The sequence below is a fragment of the Canis lupus genome, chromosome 4 (genome assembly GCF_048164855.1).
Source record: "Canis lupus baileyi chromosome 4, mCanLup2.hap1, whole genome shotgun sequence".
Lineage (NCBI taxonomy): Eukaryota > Metazoa > Chordata > Mammalia > Carnivora > Canidae > Canis > Canis lupus.
Genome location: NC_132841.1, coordinates 42,492,888 through 42,511,938, shown reverse-complemented (window position 1 = coordinate 42,511,938; position 19,051 = coordinate 42,492,888). Strand labels below are relative to the sequence as shown.

Genomic DNA, 19,051 nt, shown 5'->3' with positions numbered 1-19,051 from the left:
ACAGAGGGACAGCGGTCATCCTGAGCACGTTTTTTCCAAAGGGACATCTTTTCAGCATTTGTTGAAATGTGACAGTGCATTGACAGTAGATGTGCTCTGTCTATAATAAAGGGGCATTAAAGGAAGCAGCATGAAGGCAGGTCTCCCATCTGTTCAGTACCAGATTGCAAGGTCAGTAATGAAGCCGTGAGGCAGAGGGTCTGTGGGACACCCCTCCAAGCTGCCCAGTTTACCCTCCTCAGACCAAGGTACCCACTATAGCACCTGGAGTGCCTTAGTAAAAGGTCTCTCTTCTGATAGGACAGTAGGGAGCAAGAGGTTTTTGCGAGAAGAGAGACCTGTCCCCTCAGGGAGAGGCAGTCCATCCCGGCAGTCTCACACTAGTGCAGGAAGCTGAGCAGGCCTAGCTCAACTCAGATCTGAGCCTCCCCTCACCCTTAACTATCCAGCTAGCACCGTGCCCTGCTGGCTTCAGTGTTAGAATGTCCCCAGAGATTCAGGAAGAGTGATGTGAGGGGTGGTTGGGATTCCTTAGGAAATCCTTAGAAGATACTCCTGGAACATGAGGCTAGGACTGGAGGCATATCTAGATCCTTCATTGAGGTCACAGAAAAAGATGACCCAAGTGTATTAATACTAGAGTTCCAACTCCTCAGGTACACAAAGGGGTACTGTGTTCTCATAGGACATAAGACTAGTCCAGCTAGCCTAGCTTCTAAATCACTTTTCGAGGAGCATCTGATTTTAAATGCTACCACAAGGGTACTACCAGGTCTGAAGTTTACCGGAATGAGCCTCCCTGGACAGCACAAGTTCAGCTCAGGTTCTGCGTCCGCAGCCTGGCATGCTACCAGAACCTCCGCCTCTTCCTATCTTGCAGCTTTTATAAATCCAACTACGTGCAAAAGTTCCACTACTCCCGGCCTGTGCGCAAAGGGACCGTTGACCCTGAGAATGAGTTTGCTGTGAGTATCCCCTCCACCCTTAGCAGCCTTGATCATTGAAAAGCCGCGGGCCACCTTTCCCAGCCAGAGCAGGTACCTGCCAGTGTCAGGGTGGTAGGGCATTTGATCCAAAGCAGAAAGAAGTAAAAGTAACATCTGTCTCTATAATAACGCCCATTCTCCAGTCTTTTCCGTTGGGTTTGTTTTCATTTCTTGAGCCCTGCTATGTACCAGATACAGTCCAGGCCTTGTGTAAGATGTACCTTTCAGCCGCAGGGCATTTGGACATTTCTAGAAGGTAGGAGCCCTCAGTCTAAGCAGGGGTGTTGATGAGGTCAAGCCTTCCAGGAAATAGTAATAAGAAGCCACAGCGATTTCAGTTTCCAATATCCCCTGTGCGCTTCCCAGCTAGGATTTGTCCTATGTTCCCAAGGCTGGCATGAGGAAGTGGCTCAAAGTTTCTCTCAGCCCTTTGCCTTAGACTGTGATTCTTCATATTTTGGGAGTCATGGGCCCTTTCAAAATGTTCTACTGTAAACCCTCCCCCAGAGAATGCAGGTAGATGCATTCAATATTGCTAAAAAATCCTGACTATTCAGAGACCCAGATTAAACCCTACTGGGCTAAATCCAGGGAAAACTTTAGCTTCACATCCAGAAAGAATTCTTTAGGGTAAGGTGGAAGTGTGTTTCTAGGTCTTGAAACATTTATTTGTGCTCTGGGTAGATGAGAGTTTTGAAGGCCTAGTTGGGTTCTTGCCAAACCTCTCTGATAGCCAGGTTTCATAAGTGTGTTGCTTTCCTGCCCTTGCCACCTTCTGCCCATGGGACAGTCGATGTGGATCGAGAGAACCTCCTTCATAACTGCGTACAAGCTTCCAGGGATCCTGCGCTGGTTTGAAGTGGTTCACATGTCCCAGGTGAGTCTCCAGGCCTTCTGGGCATAGCCAGTCTTAGGAGTTCCTTTAACTGTAAGGTGATAAGCTTTTATTCAAAGCCACTGTGGAAATCCTAGCATTCCAATGCAGGAAGGGACCTGAGGCACCATCCTGATTATCTGCTTTCAGATTTCTCGGTTAAGCATCAGACAAGTTTTCCCCCCCTGGCAAATGAAACCTACACAGAATCCTATTATAAGCTGATGAATGAGAGCTTTGGTGGTTAGGTACAGCAGAGAAGCAGAGGGCCTGCAGTACCATGCCCTCAATCATACCCTCATCTCTTCCTATCTCAGCAACTCCTTGGGGCTCCTCTGCAGAACCCCACTGTTAACCCATCTTATAGTTGGATAAACTGAGGCTCAGAGAGAAAAAAATCACACAGAGGCAAAGCTCTGGCTAGACTGCAATTGTCTGAACTCCCCTTGGGGAGCTAGCATGTCTTTTGCTTCTCAATACACTTGAGGGTCTCCATGTTCCTAAACAGCTAAGGGTCTTGCAGCTCCCAGGATGCAAAAAAAGGCCAGGGTTTTCATGAGGCAGCTTGAAAAGTGGGAACATATTCAGAGCATCACTCATTTAATAAATATTTAATGAGTACCCTACACATGTCAAGCACCTAGAGATTTTTCAGTGGAGCTTACATTCTAATGGGGAAGACATACTGAAAAGTCAAAGTGAATATAATATGTCATGGTGATGACCAGTATGGGGAAAAACGTAAGAGGTGGTGGCAGAGAGGTGCGATCCTGAATAGGGTGGTCAGAGAAAGCCTCCCTGCCAAAATGGCTTTTTGAGCAAAGGCCTGGTGGAAATGAGGGAGTGGTCCACACCGAGAAGGGCATTCTAGAACAGAGGGAGCAGGAAATGCACAGGCCCTAGGGACAGAAAATGCTTGTGTCTGATTCAAAGCAAATGAGGCTGAGTAGTAGGAGCCTGATGCCAGATCCTGTAGTACCTTGTAGGCCACCATAAGGATGTTAGCTTTTCCACTGGGTGACCTGGAACTCTGAGCAGAGAAGGGACATGTCTGACTGATGTTTTCAAGCTACTATCTTATCAGCTTGAGACCATCCCACTCTAGCCCTTAATGTCTCCCAGCAGCTTGATGGCCCTCCAGTCTTCTTCTCACTGGCTTGGCCTGGACCTTAGGGAAAATATCACAATGATGGTGACATCAGCAAACATTTACCAAGCATGTGCTAAACTGTTCACAAGCACGATCTCATTTAACTCCCTCCACAGTGCTGCAAAGTAGTTTTTATTATTCTCCCATTTTACAGATGAGGGAGTGGATGTACAGTGTGAGTTTGTGCATTATTTAAGTTTAGTGAAAGAAGAGGGGTTTGATTTTCACCTCCTATATCAGGCATCTGGACCAGATTCACTCTCTCATTCCTGAATGTGTCCCTAGCCCATCCCGGCAATAAGCAGCACCCTGGAAAGAAAGAAACTATTCATGCCCTTTGCTTATGGGACACATTGGTATGTGATAAGCTTTGACAAGTGTCCCAGGCACGGGATCAAGGGCTTTACAGCATTATCCTATTTAATCCTCACAAAACCTTGCGATGTATATATACTATTACTAATCCCATTTTTTGAGGTGAAGAATCAGAAATTTTGTGCTAGTATGTAGCCTCCCCCCAACTTGGCTCTGGCTATGTGTCTTATCTTCTGGTGGTACTCTTCTCCAGCTGTCCCTGCTAGGCTGCGGACAGATGAGGGAGTTCTCATCATACTCCTTGCCCTCTCCACTCCCCTCAACCCATCTATGGTATTTCTCCTCAAAGCACTATATAACTTGCAAATGGGTTTATTTGTAATATCTGGAATTTTAAACATAAGAGCAATATAATCTCCCCTAAAATAAGCTCAAGGAAGTGATTTTTTTGTCCATTTTGCTCCCTACCAGATCTCTGAGTACAAAAATTAGGCTCGGACACATAATTGGTGCTCAAGATTATATGTTAAGTAAATCCATCAATCAGTCACTCGGTTGATATGCAGGAACCCTTCATATCTGAGTTGGTTGTTTTATGAACTCAGGATTGTGAAGTTAGGGAAGAGTCAACATTTTTGTTTTGCTTCATTTATCCGGATACCTTTTGAGAGAAGGGGTTTAAAAAACATCCAAAAAGTTGATCAGAGTGAATTTATCTCTAAGAGCCTCTCTCAGCTGAGTTACTTCAGGATGAGAACTCAGGATAAGAACTTCAGGATGGCTCAGACATAAAAGTTTCATGCCTGCCAAGTGAGTTCCTTTTCAAAAAATTTTTGCCCTATATGAATTTGTATCTCCTTCCCAGTTGTTTCTTTCACGAATTGTCATGACTACAGTACTGTTTGTACAGAATGGTGTTTTCTGGTGGAATTCAAGTGTCAGTTCTGCATATTGAGGGCTCTTTCCTTGTTCTTGGCCCTGGGAACATGCAGTCTACACAAGGGGTTCAGAGACCCATATTAACTAGCTATATAATGTTGGACAGACACTGTATATCTCCAGGCCTTCGTTTTCATCACCTGTAAAATAGAGATTGAAAAACTATGGAGTTTCATAGCTGAAAGGCACCACCATAGAGGTCATTTAGTCCAAAAGCTACAAAATAAAAAACCATCAGAAGCCAGCAAGATACTGTAAATATGTGAAATAGTCGCATTAAGACACCAGGGAGTGGCGGAAGCTGTAGCAAGCACCCTCCAATTGAATTAAATCTTTAAAACATGAGAACTTGTGTTTGGGCTAAATAATAGACCTTTCCAGGTCCAATTTGGCCTACAGGTCTCCAGTGTGCAAACCTGAGCCGGGTTCTTGTCCAGTCCCATTATTTGCTTATAAAGACACACAGACGGCCACAGTGGACTTGAACTGTTCAAGCGATCAATGGTAGGAGTGAATTCTAACAACAACACCTGTCTTGTGCAGCTCATGGGACTCCTAAGAGGATTTAGGAGGGTGATATGAGGGAAATGCCTTTGAAGAATATGAAATGCCTCTTGATTGCAAGGAATACCATCACCTCATCTTTTGGCTGATGTTTCTTCCCTTTAAGACTGTTTCCAAGTATTTTCTTCCCTATAATTTTGTTTCCCCTCACAGCAAGTTGGGCAAGCATTACACACCCTATACTGCTGATAAGGAAACCAAGACTCAGCTTAGAAAAAGGGCCAGAGACACAAGCACTTGACTAAGTCCTAAGTACCAATATAAGGCAAGTTTGGTAGCAGAGTACAGGCTGTCTGTGGTGGGAGAAGTTCGCCTGTGGAATCAGGAACCCTCTCCCCCATTTCTTTCCAGTGCTGCTGCCATCTGCCCTGGGGCAGGCTTCCTGACCTGTTGTGTGTGGGGAGAAGGACAAAAGGAGAGTTCATGAGTGTGGTATAATAAGCCCAGCGGGGCTGACACTTGGGAGGCAATCAATCAGTGGAGCCGGCCCCATTATCCCAATCATTGCTTTTATTCCTGTTATCAGCCCCTGACATCCAGGCCTCCCACCAAATACATAACCCCCATAACTCTGCTGAGAGATATATAGTCAGTCATAGGTGAGAAACCAAAAGACTTTTCATTTTCATTCTCTATTCCTGATGGCTATAATGAGGTTAAAGGCAGAGATTCAAAAATAGCTTCAGAAATGAGGGAAAAAGCCAATCAATAGGACTTTCCATTTTTAATAACTCACATTAAAGCTTGTGTGTTTCAGACATGCCAGGCTATTGTTGAAATCCAGGTGTGGTGCTGGTCTCAATCCATGTGGTCGTGATAGATCTCCTTTAGAACTCAGTCTAGTTCTCGGCTTTGTAAAGGCCCTGCAGGGCTGGTCTGTGTGCTTGCCAGAAATGAGATGATGGGTTGCAGCTTGTGGCATATGGACTGCAGCCCTCACCAGCCCAAGCGGCCTTCCCTTAGACTTCATTTCCCTCATTGTATATGTGCATGTTTGAATGTGTTTGTGTGAATGTGGCAAATGTGGGAGTGCGCAGAAAGAGGAGGAGTCTACTCCCGGGGCCTTCTCACTGCAGAGAGCAGCCATCTTCAGAACTTCCCAGAAACAAGGGGATGAGGAGCCTAGGATTTCACAGATACAAGGAAATGGTTTGAGAAGATGACCAAGAGCATGGCTGTAGAGGCTGGTTCTGTCTTTCTCATACGTAGTAGATATAACAACTCGCAGGTGCCAATTTTCAAAGAACGCTGCTATGAGTCAAGTGTTGTATTATCTTAGGCAATCTTTGCTATATACCCAATGAAGCAGGCACTATATCACCATCATTTCACAGTTAATAAAATGTCGAGTCCCTTCTTCCAGGAAGTCCTTTCCAGTTACTCAACCCTTCCATCCAGCCTCTACCCTGCCCAGCCCATAAGACTTCCCTTCTTGAAAGGACTACTGCCCTCTGTCCTAACAGGAAACAAGAATTAATAACAGTGGCTACCAGCTATTCTTTTTTAAATTTTATTTTTTTAAGATTTTATTCATTTATTCATGAGAGACACCAAGAGAGAGAGGCAGAGACACATGCAGAGGTAGAAGCAGGCTCCATACGGAAGCCTGATGTGGGACTTGATCCCCTGACTCTGGGATCACACTGAGCTAAAGGCAGATGTTCAACCACTGAGCCACCCAGGTGTCCCTACCAGCTACTCTCTGAAGCAGGTTTTCCTATCCTCGTTTTACCAGAGTCAACCAAAGCTCAGAAGGGTTAGAAAACTTGCCCAAGGTCACACAGCTATAAAAAATGGCAGAGCTGAGATTTATACTCAGGTTTAATTGTTCAGTTCAAAAATCCACAAACTACAGCTTGAGGGCCAGACCTGACCTGCACCTATTTTTGTAAATTGTTCTACGGTAACAACCAGGCTCATTCATTTACATATTGCCTATAGCTGCTTTCTCTGCAAAGCAGGGCTGCCTCTATGCCACAGAGCCTAAGATATTTACCGTCTGGCCCTTTCACAGAAAAAGCATGCAGACCTCCTTCTTTAGTTGTGTATTCCAGATTGCATCTTTTGAAAATCACACAATCGCACCGTTTTACCAGTTCCCATTTGATGGTACTCCGTTTATATTGCTTTCTAAGAGGTGCTGAAAAGGGGTTTAGTTTGATCTTCTCAACTAAATTGAACTCACCTCGGAGCAGTGATCCTTTATACAACAACCAACCTTAGGACCTCCTATAGGCCAGCCTGGGTGATCAGATTGCCAGCTGCCCACACAGCTAATAGCTTACACATAGTAGGTGCACAACTGGAGGGGAATTAGAATGTGTTTGGCCCAGGTAATAAGAAGAGAAACCCCTCCCTGGAGCATGCCAGGCCTCTGAAACCCCAGCAAATGCCTGAGACGTCCTGCCTCTTCCTCCCCAGGGAAATGCGTTTCTCACTAAGAGGAAAGTTAGCCTGTCTCTCCCCAGACAGAAGACAGCTCCTAGAGCTCACTAATTATAACAAGAGCCTGTTACAGCCCCTGGGGGAGCATTGCTTCATTTGAATTCCAACCCCAAATGAAATCAATACCAATAATTATATCTGTTTTTAAAGCAACCTTCTAAAGCCCTTTCTTCTTGGTAATCTCGTTTTCAACAGACCACAATTAGTCCCCTGGAGAATGCCATTGAAACCATGTCCACGGCCAATGAGAAGATCCTAATGATGATCAACCAGTACCAGAGTGACGAAAGCCTCCCCATTAATCCGCTTTCCATGCTCCTGAACGGGATAGTGGACCCTGCTGTCATGGGAGGGTTCGCCAAGTATGAGAAGGTGAGGGCTTCCACTTTCCAGCCCCTGGTGGCAACAGAGCACTGGCAGGAGTGTCGGTGAGCAGATGTAGCTGCTTGTCACTATCTTACTATGGCTGTTTGTCTCCCAGATTGGTTGGAGACACCTCAAACACCTTCCAGGGTTTCTACAGCCCTCTCATCTCCTTTGCAACTCAATGCCACATTCTGCTGTGGCAGGAAGGAGGAGGGGAGCAAGGATCCCCTGTCCCACTGGGCACATCCACATATCTCCATCAGGAAAAGGCTCCAGATCTGAGCCAGATCACGAAAGTATAGGAGCCACAAGTCAAAGTACATGCCACTTGTGTGAACCCATCTGTTTCACAGATGACTGAAAAGACCTCTACAAATGGGAAGAAATGAAACCCAGAATCTGTGAAAATATTGAAAGGGTAGGAGACCAGCTCCAAAATGGGAGCTATCATCTAAGTATCTGGATCATAAGGTCTCTCCAGAGATGCCCAGATGCCATAGATTTTATTTTTGAGCCTCCTGGTGTCTATGGCAAAAAGAGAAATGCCAATAGTTATATGAATCACCTTTTCCACTGGGGGAAAATACCAATTTCTCAGTAGAGGAACATAGCTTTCCCAGCGTTGAAGTGGAATAAAAAGTCTTTATTTAGCTTTTACCTAGTCCATACATTAGTGGCACAGAGGGGAAAATAGACTCCTCATTCTAACACATGTCATAATGAATCCCCTATTTATCTTTCCTATGTCCTCCACTGACGTAAAAGAATACAGTGCAGTAGTATGATTCAGAGACAGTAATTCCAGTCACCTGAGCAATACTTCTAGCTACCCTTGGATATCCATTAGTCATCATCAGTAACCCTTTGTTCAGCCTTGAGAGGTGATAATACATGTTTATGTGTATATACCCTGAGGACATAAGTCCCAGAAAGAGCGAGGAACACACCCAGTAAGGGAGGTGGTGAAGGGAGCCAGAGCACCACAGGTGAAATACTTTCCTGAGTTCTTTTCTCTGGCGCAATGCTCTCAAACTTGAATGAGCATCAGAATCCCATGGAGAGCTTCTTCCTCCATCCCTACCTCTACTCCACCCATAGGTTCTGATTCAGTAGGTCTGGGTGGGACCCAAGAATATACATGTCTGACAAGTTCCCAAGTGATGCTGAGGCATCTGCTCTGGGGAGACTTTGAGAACTTCCCCCCCTGGGATTTGTGGCCCTTGCCCGGTGGGTTCTGATCCAACTCTCCAGGAAGTGGAAACAATGTCAGTCCCGACAGGTCCTGCCCCATCCAAATACCTGTGACCTCATGCCTGCTGTCCTCATATGGAGTACTCTCCCAGTAACAGAGAGATTGGTTGTGGGGTCCACACCAAATGAACAGGAAACCCAAACTGCCTGCCTGTCCTCCCCAGGCCTTTTTCTTTTTCTTTTTTTTTTTTTTTCTTTTTTTTTATTTTTTATTTTTTCCCAGGCCTTTTTCACAGAGGAGTATACAAGGGATCACCCTGAGGACCAGGAAAGACTGAGCCGGCTCAAGGACCTGATTGCGTGGCAGGTAAATCATAGCTGGACTGGAACGGGGTCACCCTGCCTCCTTCCTGTCCTCTTCAGGCTCCCTTGCCTTCTGCTAGCTAGTCTCTGGCTGCCTGCCAATAACCTAGTGTAACCTCTTCTCCTGTCCCTTGACTTTCTGCCCTTCTCCGAATCCATCTCCCATGAGCAGATTCATCCTGGAACTGGGATTTGGGGTACTGCACCCTTGGGGTGCCATACAGGTGCTGGGCAGCATGCTGTGCTGCATGTTGCTAAGACTGCTTTATTGCATGCATGTTGGATTCCGAGGTGGTAGCTTTTCCCAGTGGGACTGAAATGAGAGCCAGGCCCATGACCTGACATGTGCCAATCAGATAATAGAAGATTTTTGGACCCCACCCCCACCTCCTAAAGCTGACCCAGTTAGTTGCAGATAATGCTCAGATGGATTATCAGGTTTGGAAATAATTGAGGCCTTCATTTGTTGGGGTTTTGGTCAAAGGGCCTGCATTCTGTGCCTCCAGAGCCAAGCCAGAAAACTTGGAAGGCGCTGTCCTTCCTACCACCCCGCTTGTCTCCCCTCTATCCCTTCTCTCCTTGTACGCCATCCCCTCCCTCCATGCTCTTCTCTGATCTCTTGTCTCCTGTGCACCTGTCCCTTTCTTCTTTTCTCTTAGGCCTTTCTTGGTTCTCTCCCTCCAGTCTTTTGCCTCCCTCTGCCCCTCACATCTTACTCCTCTCTTCACTTCCCTCCCTCCTTCTCTCTGCCTTTCTCTGGCTCCCTCTCCTCTGTTCTCTCTCCCTCCTTCTCTCTCCCTTTATTTCTCTCTCCCTCTCTCCCCTACTCCCTAGAGAATAAACAGCCCACAAGACCCCCACACACCAGAGGCTTTCAAAGGACAAGGCTCCCCAACCTCAAACATCAACCTGCTCTGCAGGGACCACTCAGCACCCAGAACAGCAGGTGGGCTCCAGAGGGCAGGAGCTGGGGAGGCACAGAGCAGGGGGCAGCAGTTTGCAGCTGCCTGTCCTCCCTCCCTCTCTTCTTGCCAGTCACCATGCAAAGAAAAGCAAGCTATTGTGGTAGAGAGTTTTTTGTTACTCTAGGGAAATCAGGGAATGAGAAGCATTGGGTGCAGCCTCTTTTCTTAAAATAAGGATTCCTAATTCAGGTCCTTCTCTGCCTCTGCCAATTTATGCAAAGCAAGGCTTTAAAAATGAAACAGTAAGTGCTGCACAGACACGGTTTCCTGAGTGCATTTTGTGTGTCTGGAATTTTCTCTCCCGTCTTACCTTGTGCCACCTGTGAAACCCAAACCTCCCCAAGATCCCCAGCTTCCTGAGGTCGTTATGTCCTTTACTACTCAAATAATGGTATCCCCTCTCATTATCCCCATCCTGGCAATCAGGAAGGCCTGGCTTTGATTGGGTCCCCTTCTCAGATATTTCTGGGATGCCCCAGGGAGGGCTAGCATGTCACACAAATTTGTTTGGTTGTTGGGTGTCATTCTCAATCCATGTCACTACCCTGGGCCTCTCCACTGGGCAGGTCTTATCACCTGGTAATGGACCTTCCATGTTGTGTCCACCACACCCAAAGCACAAACCTCATTCTCACAGCACAGCTAGTGCCAGGCTGTGCCTTCTAAAAGAACTCTGTCAAAGTCTTGGAGGTAATGGAGGGACACTACAAAGAAGGGAGACTTTGAAAGCGTATCATTAGACCTTACAGCTTCTAAGAGCCATTAGCTTGGCCTCTTCAGACAGTGCCCCCCAGTGGTCACCTTCTCCCCAACACATTCCCCCTGCCCCCAACAAGCCCCCATGTTAAAGGCCACTTCCTACCCTGTACCTACCTCAGGGGGCCATGTCCCTCCCACTCGGGGTCCAGGCACCCTAACTATGGGCACTTAACGCTTAAAAGGTTGCCCTGTCATGGTGAAGTAATATTACAGCGAATTAGCTCTTCCTTGTCCCGTCTATCCATTCTTGTACCTTTATTGAGATCCTACTGTGTTTCCAGCAACTGAAATAGTGCTGGACAAAATTAGGCCTGCTCCCTGACCTCTTGGAGTTTAATTCTAAATTGGATCTTAGTTTCACAGAGCCAGATACACTTGGATTTTTCTCAAAGCCTGACAACTTTAGATTTCAAAGGGGAATATCCTAGCACCTAGTCTAGCAACACAACAAAAAACAAAACTTTCCAAGTGTTTTCCATGTTCAACATTTTACAGATCTCAAGATCAATTGTTTCTAATTTTTTCTTTGTAAAGATTTTCTCTATATTTATGGGCATGGAAAGATGTCTATGGTTTTTTCATCTTTTAAACATTTTGTGAGATTACACACAGAAAAATAAACATAGCAAAAATATACAGCACATTGATTTATCACAAAATGTACACCCATATGACCACCATTTAGATGAAGAAGTAGAATCCTGCCAGCACCCAGGTGCCAGCTTATGTCTAGAAGCCTAGCCTAGAGTCATTGCTTGTCCTCCTCAAGGCTGACCACTCTCCTGTTTTTACAGTAATCGTTTCCTTGCTGTTTTAAAAATAGTTTTTACAACTCAGGCTCTCACTCCTAAACACTGGCATTCACTTTTGCTTATTTTTGGCCTATAATACAAATGAAGCCACACAGTCTGCATTCTGTGGATCTAACTTATTTGCTCAATGTTATGTCTGTAAAATTCATTCATCTTGTACAGAGCTATCATCCATTTTCATTGATGTATATAATGGTCTGGACAGCAGGATTGTGGAACTATACCAAAACATATTCATTTATTTCTCAACTGATGGAGATTTTGGTTGATTGTAGTTTGGGTTATTATAAGGAATGCTGTTCTGAACATCTTTATATGTGTCTTTGGGGCACACATATGCATAATTTCTGATGGGTGTGTACCTAGGCATGGAGTCGGTTATAGTATGTGAGAATATCTAGCTCTGGTAAATACTGCCAGACTTCAATCAGCATAGGTTAGTTTTGCCTGTTCTTGAATTTCATATAAATGCTATTATCCATATGTACTACTACACAGTATGCACTACCATGTGTCTGGCTTCTTTTACCCAACATAATGCCTTTGAGGCTCAACCAGGCTGTTGCATATATCAGAGGTTTATGTTTTTTGCTTCCCTCATCCAGGGCATGAATATACAACATACTAGTGACAAACCAATTTATTGATCCATTCTCTTGTCGCGGACATTCGGGTTGCTCTTGGGTTTTGTATGGCATGAATAAAACTGCGATGAACATTCTTGTTCATGTCTTTTGGCAAACAAACTCACTTCCCTCAGTAAGTAACTAGTACTAGAATTTCAAGGTCAGGCATCTTTAGCCTTGCTGGATATCAAAAAAGGGTTTTCCCAAGAATGAGCTTTGGCTTCCTCAATTCTCTCTGCTGTAAGTTTGTTTCCTTTGTCATCCATACCTACTCTCACTTTTACTATGTCCTTCCTTTTACTATTGTGTTTAATTCAATGTACTTTTACTAAAATTTTGAGATAGATGCCTAGATAAGTGATTTCCTGTCTTTGTTAATGTGTAAAACTCAGGCTATAAAGGTACCTCCATTCTTTAACTACATCTTAGTAGTTTTTCTATGTGGGATTTCTGTTCTTCTTTTTTAAATAAAATCTTTGTCTTATTTCATCGATGGAGGATCTTTCCTGTTTCTTTATATTAATTGAACTTTTAAAAATAATGCTTTCTTAGGTCCTCTCTATTCTCCCTGTTTTTTTGTTTTGTTTTGTTTTGTTTTGTTTTTCCAAATTAGTTCATTGATCCTCCCTTCCTTCCTTTTTGCTTTCTTTTCTGTTGGTTCTGTTCTCTCTCTCTCTTACTGGAGAGCCTCTTCAAATGTCTGGTGATCATCATAATTAAAACTAAGGCATAGAAGAGTCGAGTGAAGCTCTGTGTACATGGGTGGTGGCTTTGTCAACTAAATGGCATCACTCTATGGTAACTGAGTGATCCACACATGACTAAATAATGGGTCATTCACTTTCTCTGACAACAGATCTTTCAAACATAGGAAAGATAATCCTGGCAGCTTTGCTACTGGACTTTGGGACTTGGGAAGTAAAGGGCTTCCTATCAGTGTACAAACTTCCCCTTCAAGTCCCTATTTCTAGTCTGGCTCCTCATCCCTGCCATCCATGGTGCTTGGTACCCTCAAGCCCAGAACAACTTGTTCTAATTGTTCTAGAGGATAAGCTCCTTCTTCTTGGGGAAATGGGAAAATATAACACTTGTCCACAAGATGATGTGATGAGGACCTGGAGATCTAACTGCTCCTGTCATAGAATTTCAACCTATCCCCCTGTGTTCAGCTTCTCAAGTCACCCTGACTTTTCTGGGATAACCGCTACCTCCAATCCCTAAGCCGCTTATGGGTTCCTAGAAGCAGATTGACCTCTTCTTATCACTAACTCCCACCTCTGCTCCAGGAGGTCAGTTGCCATCCTCCATCCACTGGACATGGAATAGGTCAGATAAGATACCAGTTTCTCAAAAAAAAAAAAAAAGATTTCAGCTTCTCATTCACCCTGTCCTTTCAGGAATATCTCCCAGAGAAGAAGGCAGCAGTGTCCTTATGTTACCATCATGGAAATGTTAATTTTTTTCTTCAAAATAATCTATATTCTATCTCTTTGCACCCCTAGTTATGTTTCACTGAGGCCACACTACTATCTTTCTCAGCATTCCTTCTAGTGGTGGCCACTGTGAATCAGCTACTCTTCCTTCTAGCTACTGTTTAGACAGCATTCCATTGACTTCTTTTGTTGATAAGTGAGTTTAACTTCCTCCCATCAGTCACCTCATCCTTCTCCACCTTGCCAAGCCTTTATCATCACTTTTTAAAAACTCTGCTAGTGCCTTAGGGTATTAACACATCCCTATCGATCTTCAGCAACCACCTAAAGAATAATTGGACCTCCAATATCATAAGACGAAGCTGTATCACTCCAAGTGTTCCTTTCAGCCTTTCTTTTCTTCTATCCCCCTTCTATCTGACATTCATACTTTCCCTTTTGCATTGCCTAGAGATTTTGGGGCAAGGTTTTACCTGAGAACCACAGAACTTCCTCCCCACTAGCCCCACACTCTGCCCTTCAGTAGATTCATAACAGGGATTCTTTCCTAAACATACAGCCTCTAATAGGAATCTGACCTCCTACGGGGCAGGGGTGGCTGGAAGTCTTTTTCCTTTTCCAGAGCAAACACCAGGGTGGCAGTTTCCCTATTTCCCAGAGCTAGAGACCTTGTGTGAAGGTCTCAGAGGCCTCAATGCCCTCAACAAGTTCTTCATTTACCACCTTTCTCTCCAGATCCCTTTCCTGGGAGCTGGAATTAAAATCCATGAGAAAAGGGTGTCAGAGAATCTGCGACCCTTCCACGACCGGATGGAAGAATGTTTCAAGAACCTGAAAGCGAAGGTGGAGAAGGAGTATGGTGTCAGAGAAATGGTACGGGTGGTCCCTGTGGCTGAGAGGGGTGAGACTGGTAGAGTGGGGGTGTGGGGAGTGGGGCTGGCAGAGACCCAGCAAAGGAACCTGCTCTGGAGGAGGAGGAACTGATCCAGTAGAACCTTCCTCTAAACATGATCCCTGACAGTCACCCCCAGACAAACACCCCCAGGCAAGTGAGCCCTTAGTGCTTCGAGACTGCCAAAGCACCTAGTATGTGCCCAGGCTGATCTCAGCACTTGGTATCTACCAGTCGTTAAGTCCTCACAACACGCCTGGGAAGTAGGAATGATTTTCAACTCCTTACATCTCTTTTGGAGGTTCAAAAATGTTAAGTTACTTGCCAAAGGCTACATAGCAAGGGAGGGGAGGCCAGAATTTTCACCTGGCTCTGTTGGCCTCCAAAGCCAATGCTTTTGGCCACTAATAGCCTCTGTGACATAAAGAGGCCAGGGACCTGGTGCTCACAGGGACGTTTTTATCCTCTTCCCTAGGAAGTGGAATCCTAAAACATCAAGGCTGTGCCATCTCATAGAGGCCATGCGGCTCAAGCCTCTGATTTTATAGATTACAAAACTGAGGCCCAGAGAGGGAGCATGAGTTCCTGAGAAAGTGTAGAGGTAAACCCGGGCCTCTTGTCATCTGGCCCAAGTTTTTCCATGAAACAAGCTGTCTTCCAACAGTGACATGACGCTGCAATGGAATTCGGTTGTCAACTACTCAGAATTAGGTCAGATCTCACAGGTTAAGGGCAAAGTCCTCCACTGCCCTCACTTCAGACACCAGGGTTCCCAGACCACCTGCACTTCTGACCAACTGATTACAAATATGGGAACTCCCTCAACCCCCTTCATGTTCACAGAATTCCACAGAACTCAAGAAAGCACTATGCTTATGATTACAGTTTTATGATAAAGAATACAAATTAGTAGGACCAGCCAAATGATGAGATACATAGGGTGAGGTCTGTGCCCTCGAAACATATCACCCTACCTACCCTGCCAGCACATCCACATATGATTACCCACCAGGAGACTCACCTTGGCCAGTGTTGAAAATTGTTATTGAGATTTATTACATAGTCATGAGGGGGTGACTCATTGGTCACATAATTGAAATCAGTCTCCAGGACCTTTTCCTCCCTAGAGATTGAGCTGCTATCAGCTGGTTCACAGCCTGACCCTATAACCGCACAGTTGGTCCCTCTGGCTGGGCCTCCAGCCTGAGTCTTCTCAGGAGTATCAGGCAGCCACCATGAAGAATGAAGACACTCCTGTCACTGGAGAAAGTGCAAAGGTTAAGAGGTCACCTCCCAGGAACAAGGAAGGAAGGCCAGCCCTATTCTTTTTTAAAACAACTACCTCCTAGCTTCAGCCAGTCAGCAATTTTTGTCCTGATGCCCTGCTCTGCCTTGCAGCTCCTCCTGGCTTAGGTGGAGGAGGCAGCAGGAAGGCAGAAGCCACATGAATTACCTGGCCCATCCAACTGGAGGGCCGGCCTGGCTGCTAACTACTCTGTTCTCCCCACCTGCAGCCCGACTTTGAGGACAGGCGAGTGGGCCGTCCACGGTCGATGCTGCGTTCCTACAGGCAGATGTCCATTATCTCTATGGCCTCCATGAACTCTGACTGCAGCACTCCCAGCAAGACCACCTCTGAGAGGTCAGTCCCTGCCCCAGGAACCTCCTGCACTCCTACTCCCTTCTGCCCCCAACAAAGCCTTGTTGCTCCCCCTCTTGCCCCAGAGGCCACCTTTACACCACCTCCCTACCCTTCTGCTTAAAAGCCTTTGACTACTTGGTGCCTCACTAAACCCTCACAGCCACCCTGTACCCTCAATGCCACTGAGACGGGTTCATTTTGCGGCCCAAGCCCAAGGTAACTTTTCCTAAGGCCCCAGCAGATGCACCTCCAGTTTGCATTCTCCCAGCCTGGCGATCTCTGCAGCCAGAGCTCCTCACAGAGCCTGCTTCAGTCTGGCATCTTCTCACCTCTACCAGGGGTGCTGTACCCTCAACTCCTCCCTGCAGAGCTGACCCCCCTGTACCCACTCATCCCTCTGCGGGGGTGGGGGGGTGGTCCTCCCTCACCTCAAGAAAAACCTTTCTCCTCCCACCATCCTGGAGTCTTCTGCTCCACCCAGCCCAACTCCACCACTCTAAGGACATGAGGATGTGAGCCGAGGACTCTCCACATACAAGAATGTGCTAAGGAGTCCTCAGACCTCATCGTGCGGCTACCTGCAAGGTCCTGCAAACACCTGCATTAACTGAAAGGAAATAATGGCTCAGGGAGGCTGAGAGATATGCACAAAGGCATTCAGTAAAGGATCTGAATCCAAAGCCACATCTTAACCAGGTGTCTCTTCTCGCCTCCAGTCTTTCCTGCTTATGGCTCACCTCCTTCACTTTTATTTTGCTCTGTATTTGGAACGTTTGCAAATTAAGTGAGCAGTGAAGTTGCCCCAAACCCTGCCAGGTTAGCTGATCTACCCCCTGCCCCCTGTAGTGACATCACAGCCAGCCTGGGTCCCTGCAAGGTGGTTCCACTGAGGCTCTAACTGCTGTTTCTACTGCTGCCTCTGTACCCTTCAGCTTTGACCTGGAATTAGCAACTCCTAAGACTCCAAAAGCAGAGCCAGTGGAGATGATCTCTGTGGGGAGCACGCTGCCAGAAGTGAAGCTGCGGAGGTCCAAGAAGAGGGCCAAGAGGAGCAGTGTGGTGTTTGCAGATGAGAAGGCAGCAGCCGAATCAGACCTGAAGCGGGTGAGTGGCCCTGGAAGGATGCCTCTGACCCATTAGCACATCTCTGCTGCAGAACAGGCATACTGTCTGCCCCACCCCCCCGACCAGGTCCCACTTGATCCTCCCATCTACAGTGAGAGAGGTGATGCAGAGGCATCTGCGGAGCAGGGAGTTGAAGTACTGCAAGTGTCCACACCACCTGACAGGACGGAGCTGGGATTTGCCCCTGGGCTGTTGGATTCCAGCCTGTGCATGTCTCTCCCACCATGGTGCGGGGCTTTGCGGGATGGGAGAAGCTGCCTGTGACACTCCGAGAGAGAGAGAACAGCCAGCTGCTTCTACTTCTCCAGCCCTGTCCCTAGCCCAAGGGCCATTCCAACCACTGACATCTCAGACCTGCTGGGCTCCTCTAGTGAAACTTGGAGCCTGGCTGCAGTTGCAGAGATGGACTCCCTGCCCCCGCTTTGAGAGCTTTTGTCTTCTAATAGCTATTTAATAGTGACTTCGGTGTCATTGGGTTCAAATCTTAGTTTCCCCCTGAAAGAGAAGTTTGTTGAAGGCATTCTTGGAGCCTAGGAAGGGGAGAGGGATTACATGTACTGGCCAGGGAGGGGTGCCAGATGAAAGGGCAGGGGTCCAACTAAGATGCCTTCCAGTAAAGACAAGACCCTCAACAAACTTCCCAGTAGACCTCAGAGGCTACTCTTGCCAGGGGAGAAGACTGGAAATAAGTCTTCTGTGTTTTATAATTCTAGGGGGTATCATTCACATGATAGTCTAAATGAATGCCCCCCCGCAGCTCCTAGAGTTATATAGCATGCAGCCTATGCACCCATACGTGGCAGGCTGGCATGGAATGATACAAAGCAGAATAAGTCAACTTGGTACAAGGTACACAAAAGCTTTTGTGTACTTTGTCACTGACTTTTTACGGCCCACAGCTGCCTAACGCTAAGCCTATGTGGTGTATGTGTGTCTGTTTGTGTGTGTACATGCGCACACATAAGCACATGTGCATACATGGTGTATCTATTCAGCTTTCTAGGAAGCACGAGTTCATGAGTGACACCAACCTCTCGGAGCATGCTGCCATTCCCCCCAGGGCATCCATCCTCTCTCAGATGAGTTTTGCCAGTCAATCCATGCCCACCATCCCAGGTATGCACCCTGCCATCACCAGCGCCAGAAGGTACAGAGACAGCAGAGCCTTCCAGGAGGTGGAAGATGGGTGGGGACTGTATCTGTACAGCAAAGGGGCCAGGTATCCTGGGGGATAGGGGCTCTGCTCGGGGGCCCCTGTCCTCTGAGCTCTTACCATACCCACTTCTGTAGGGGAAGCCGATCTGCAAGCTCTGCCTGGGGCTGGGGTGGAGGCCTGTTATCACTCTGGTCCTCAGGATTCACTGGGAAGCCATTTGTCACACCAGAGCTATCCTGGTGTGACAGATTTTCAGTCAGCCAGACCTCCTCACAGGCCAGAAACTCTATGTTTCCTTTGTTGACCTGGAACACTATTTCTGGAAGATGCAGAAATTGCTACCACATCTTATAGTTGCAAGTGTTTAATTCATAGGTGTTCATACCTATTTCTGCCATCACTCAGTCATCGTCCAGGAAGGATGTTAGCAGCACACAGAGGGGGATCC

General features: G+C 46.5%; 1 protein-coding gene across 1 annotated transcript in view; it reads left to right on the top strand.

Moving 5' to 3' along the window:
* DOCK2 (dedicator of cytokinesis 2) overlaps window positions 1–19,051 on the top strand; it is a 397,905-nt gene that overhangs the window by 376,255 nt on the left and 2,599 nt on the right. The window contains exons 43-50 of the mRNA XM_072824198.1: window positions 881–965; window positions 1,777–1,863; window positions 7,469–7,645; window positions 9,114–9,197; window positions 14,524–14,661; window positions 16,195–16,322; window positions 17,255–17,426; window positions 18,443–18,563. Of these exons, the coding sequence (XP_072680299.1) occupies window positions 881–965; window positions 1,777–1,863; window positions 7,469–7,645; window positions 9,114–9,197; window positions 14,524–14,661; window positions 16,195–16,322; window positions 17,255–17,426; window positions 18,443–18,563 (992 nt within the window). The remainder of the gene's footprint in view (window positions 1–880; window positions 966–1,776; window positions 1,864–7,468; window positions 7,646–9,113; window positions 9,198–14,523; window positions 14,662–16,194; window positions 16,323–17,254; window positions 17,427–18,442; window positions 18,564–19,051) is intronic.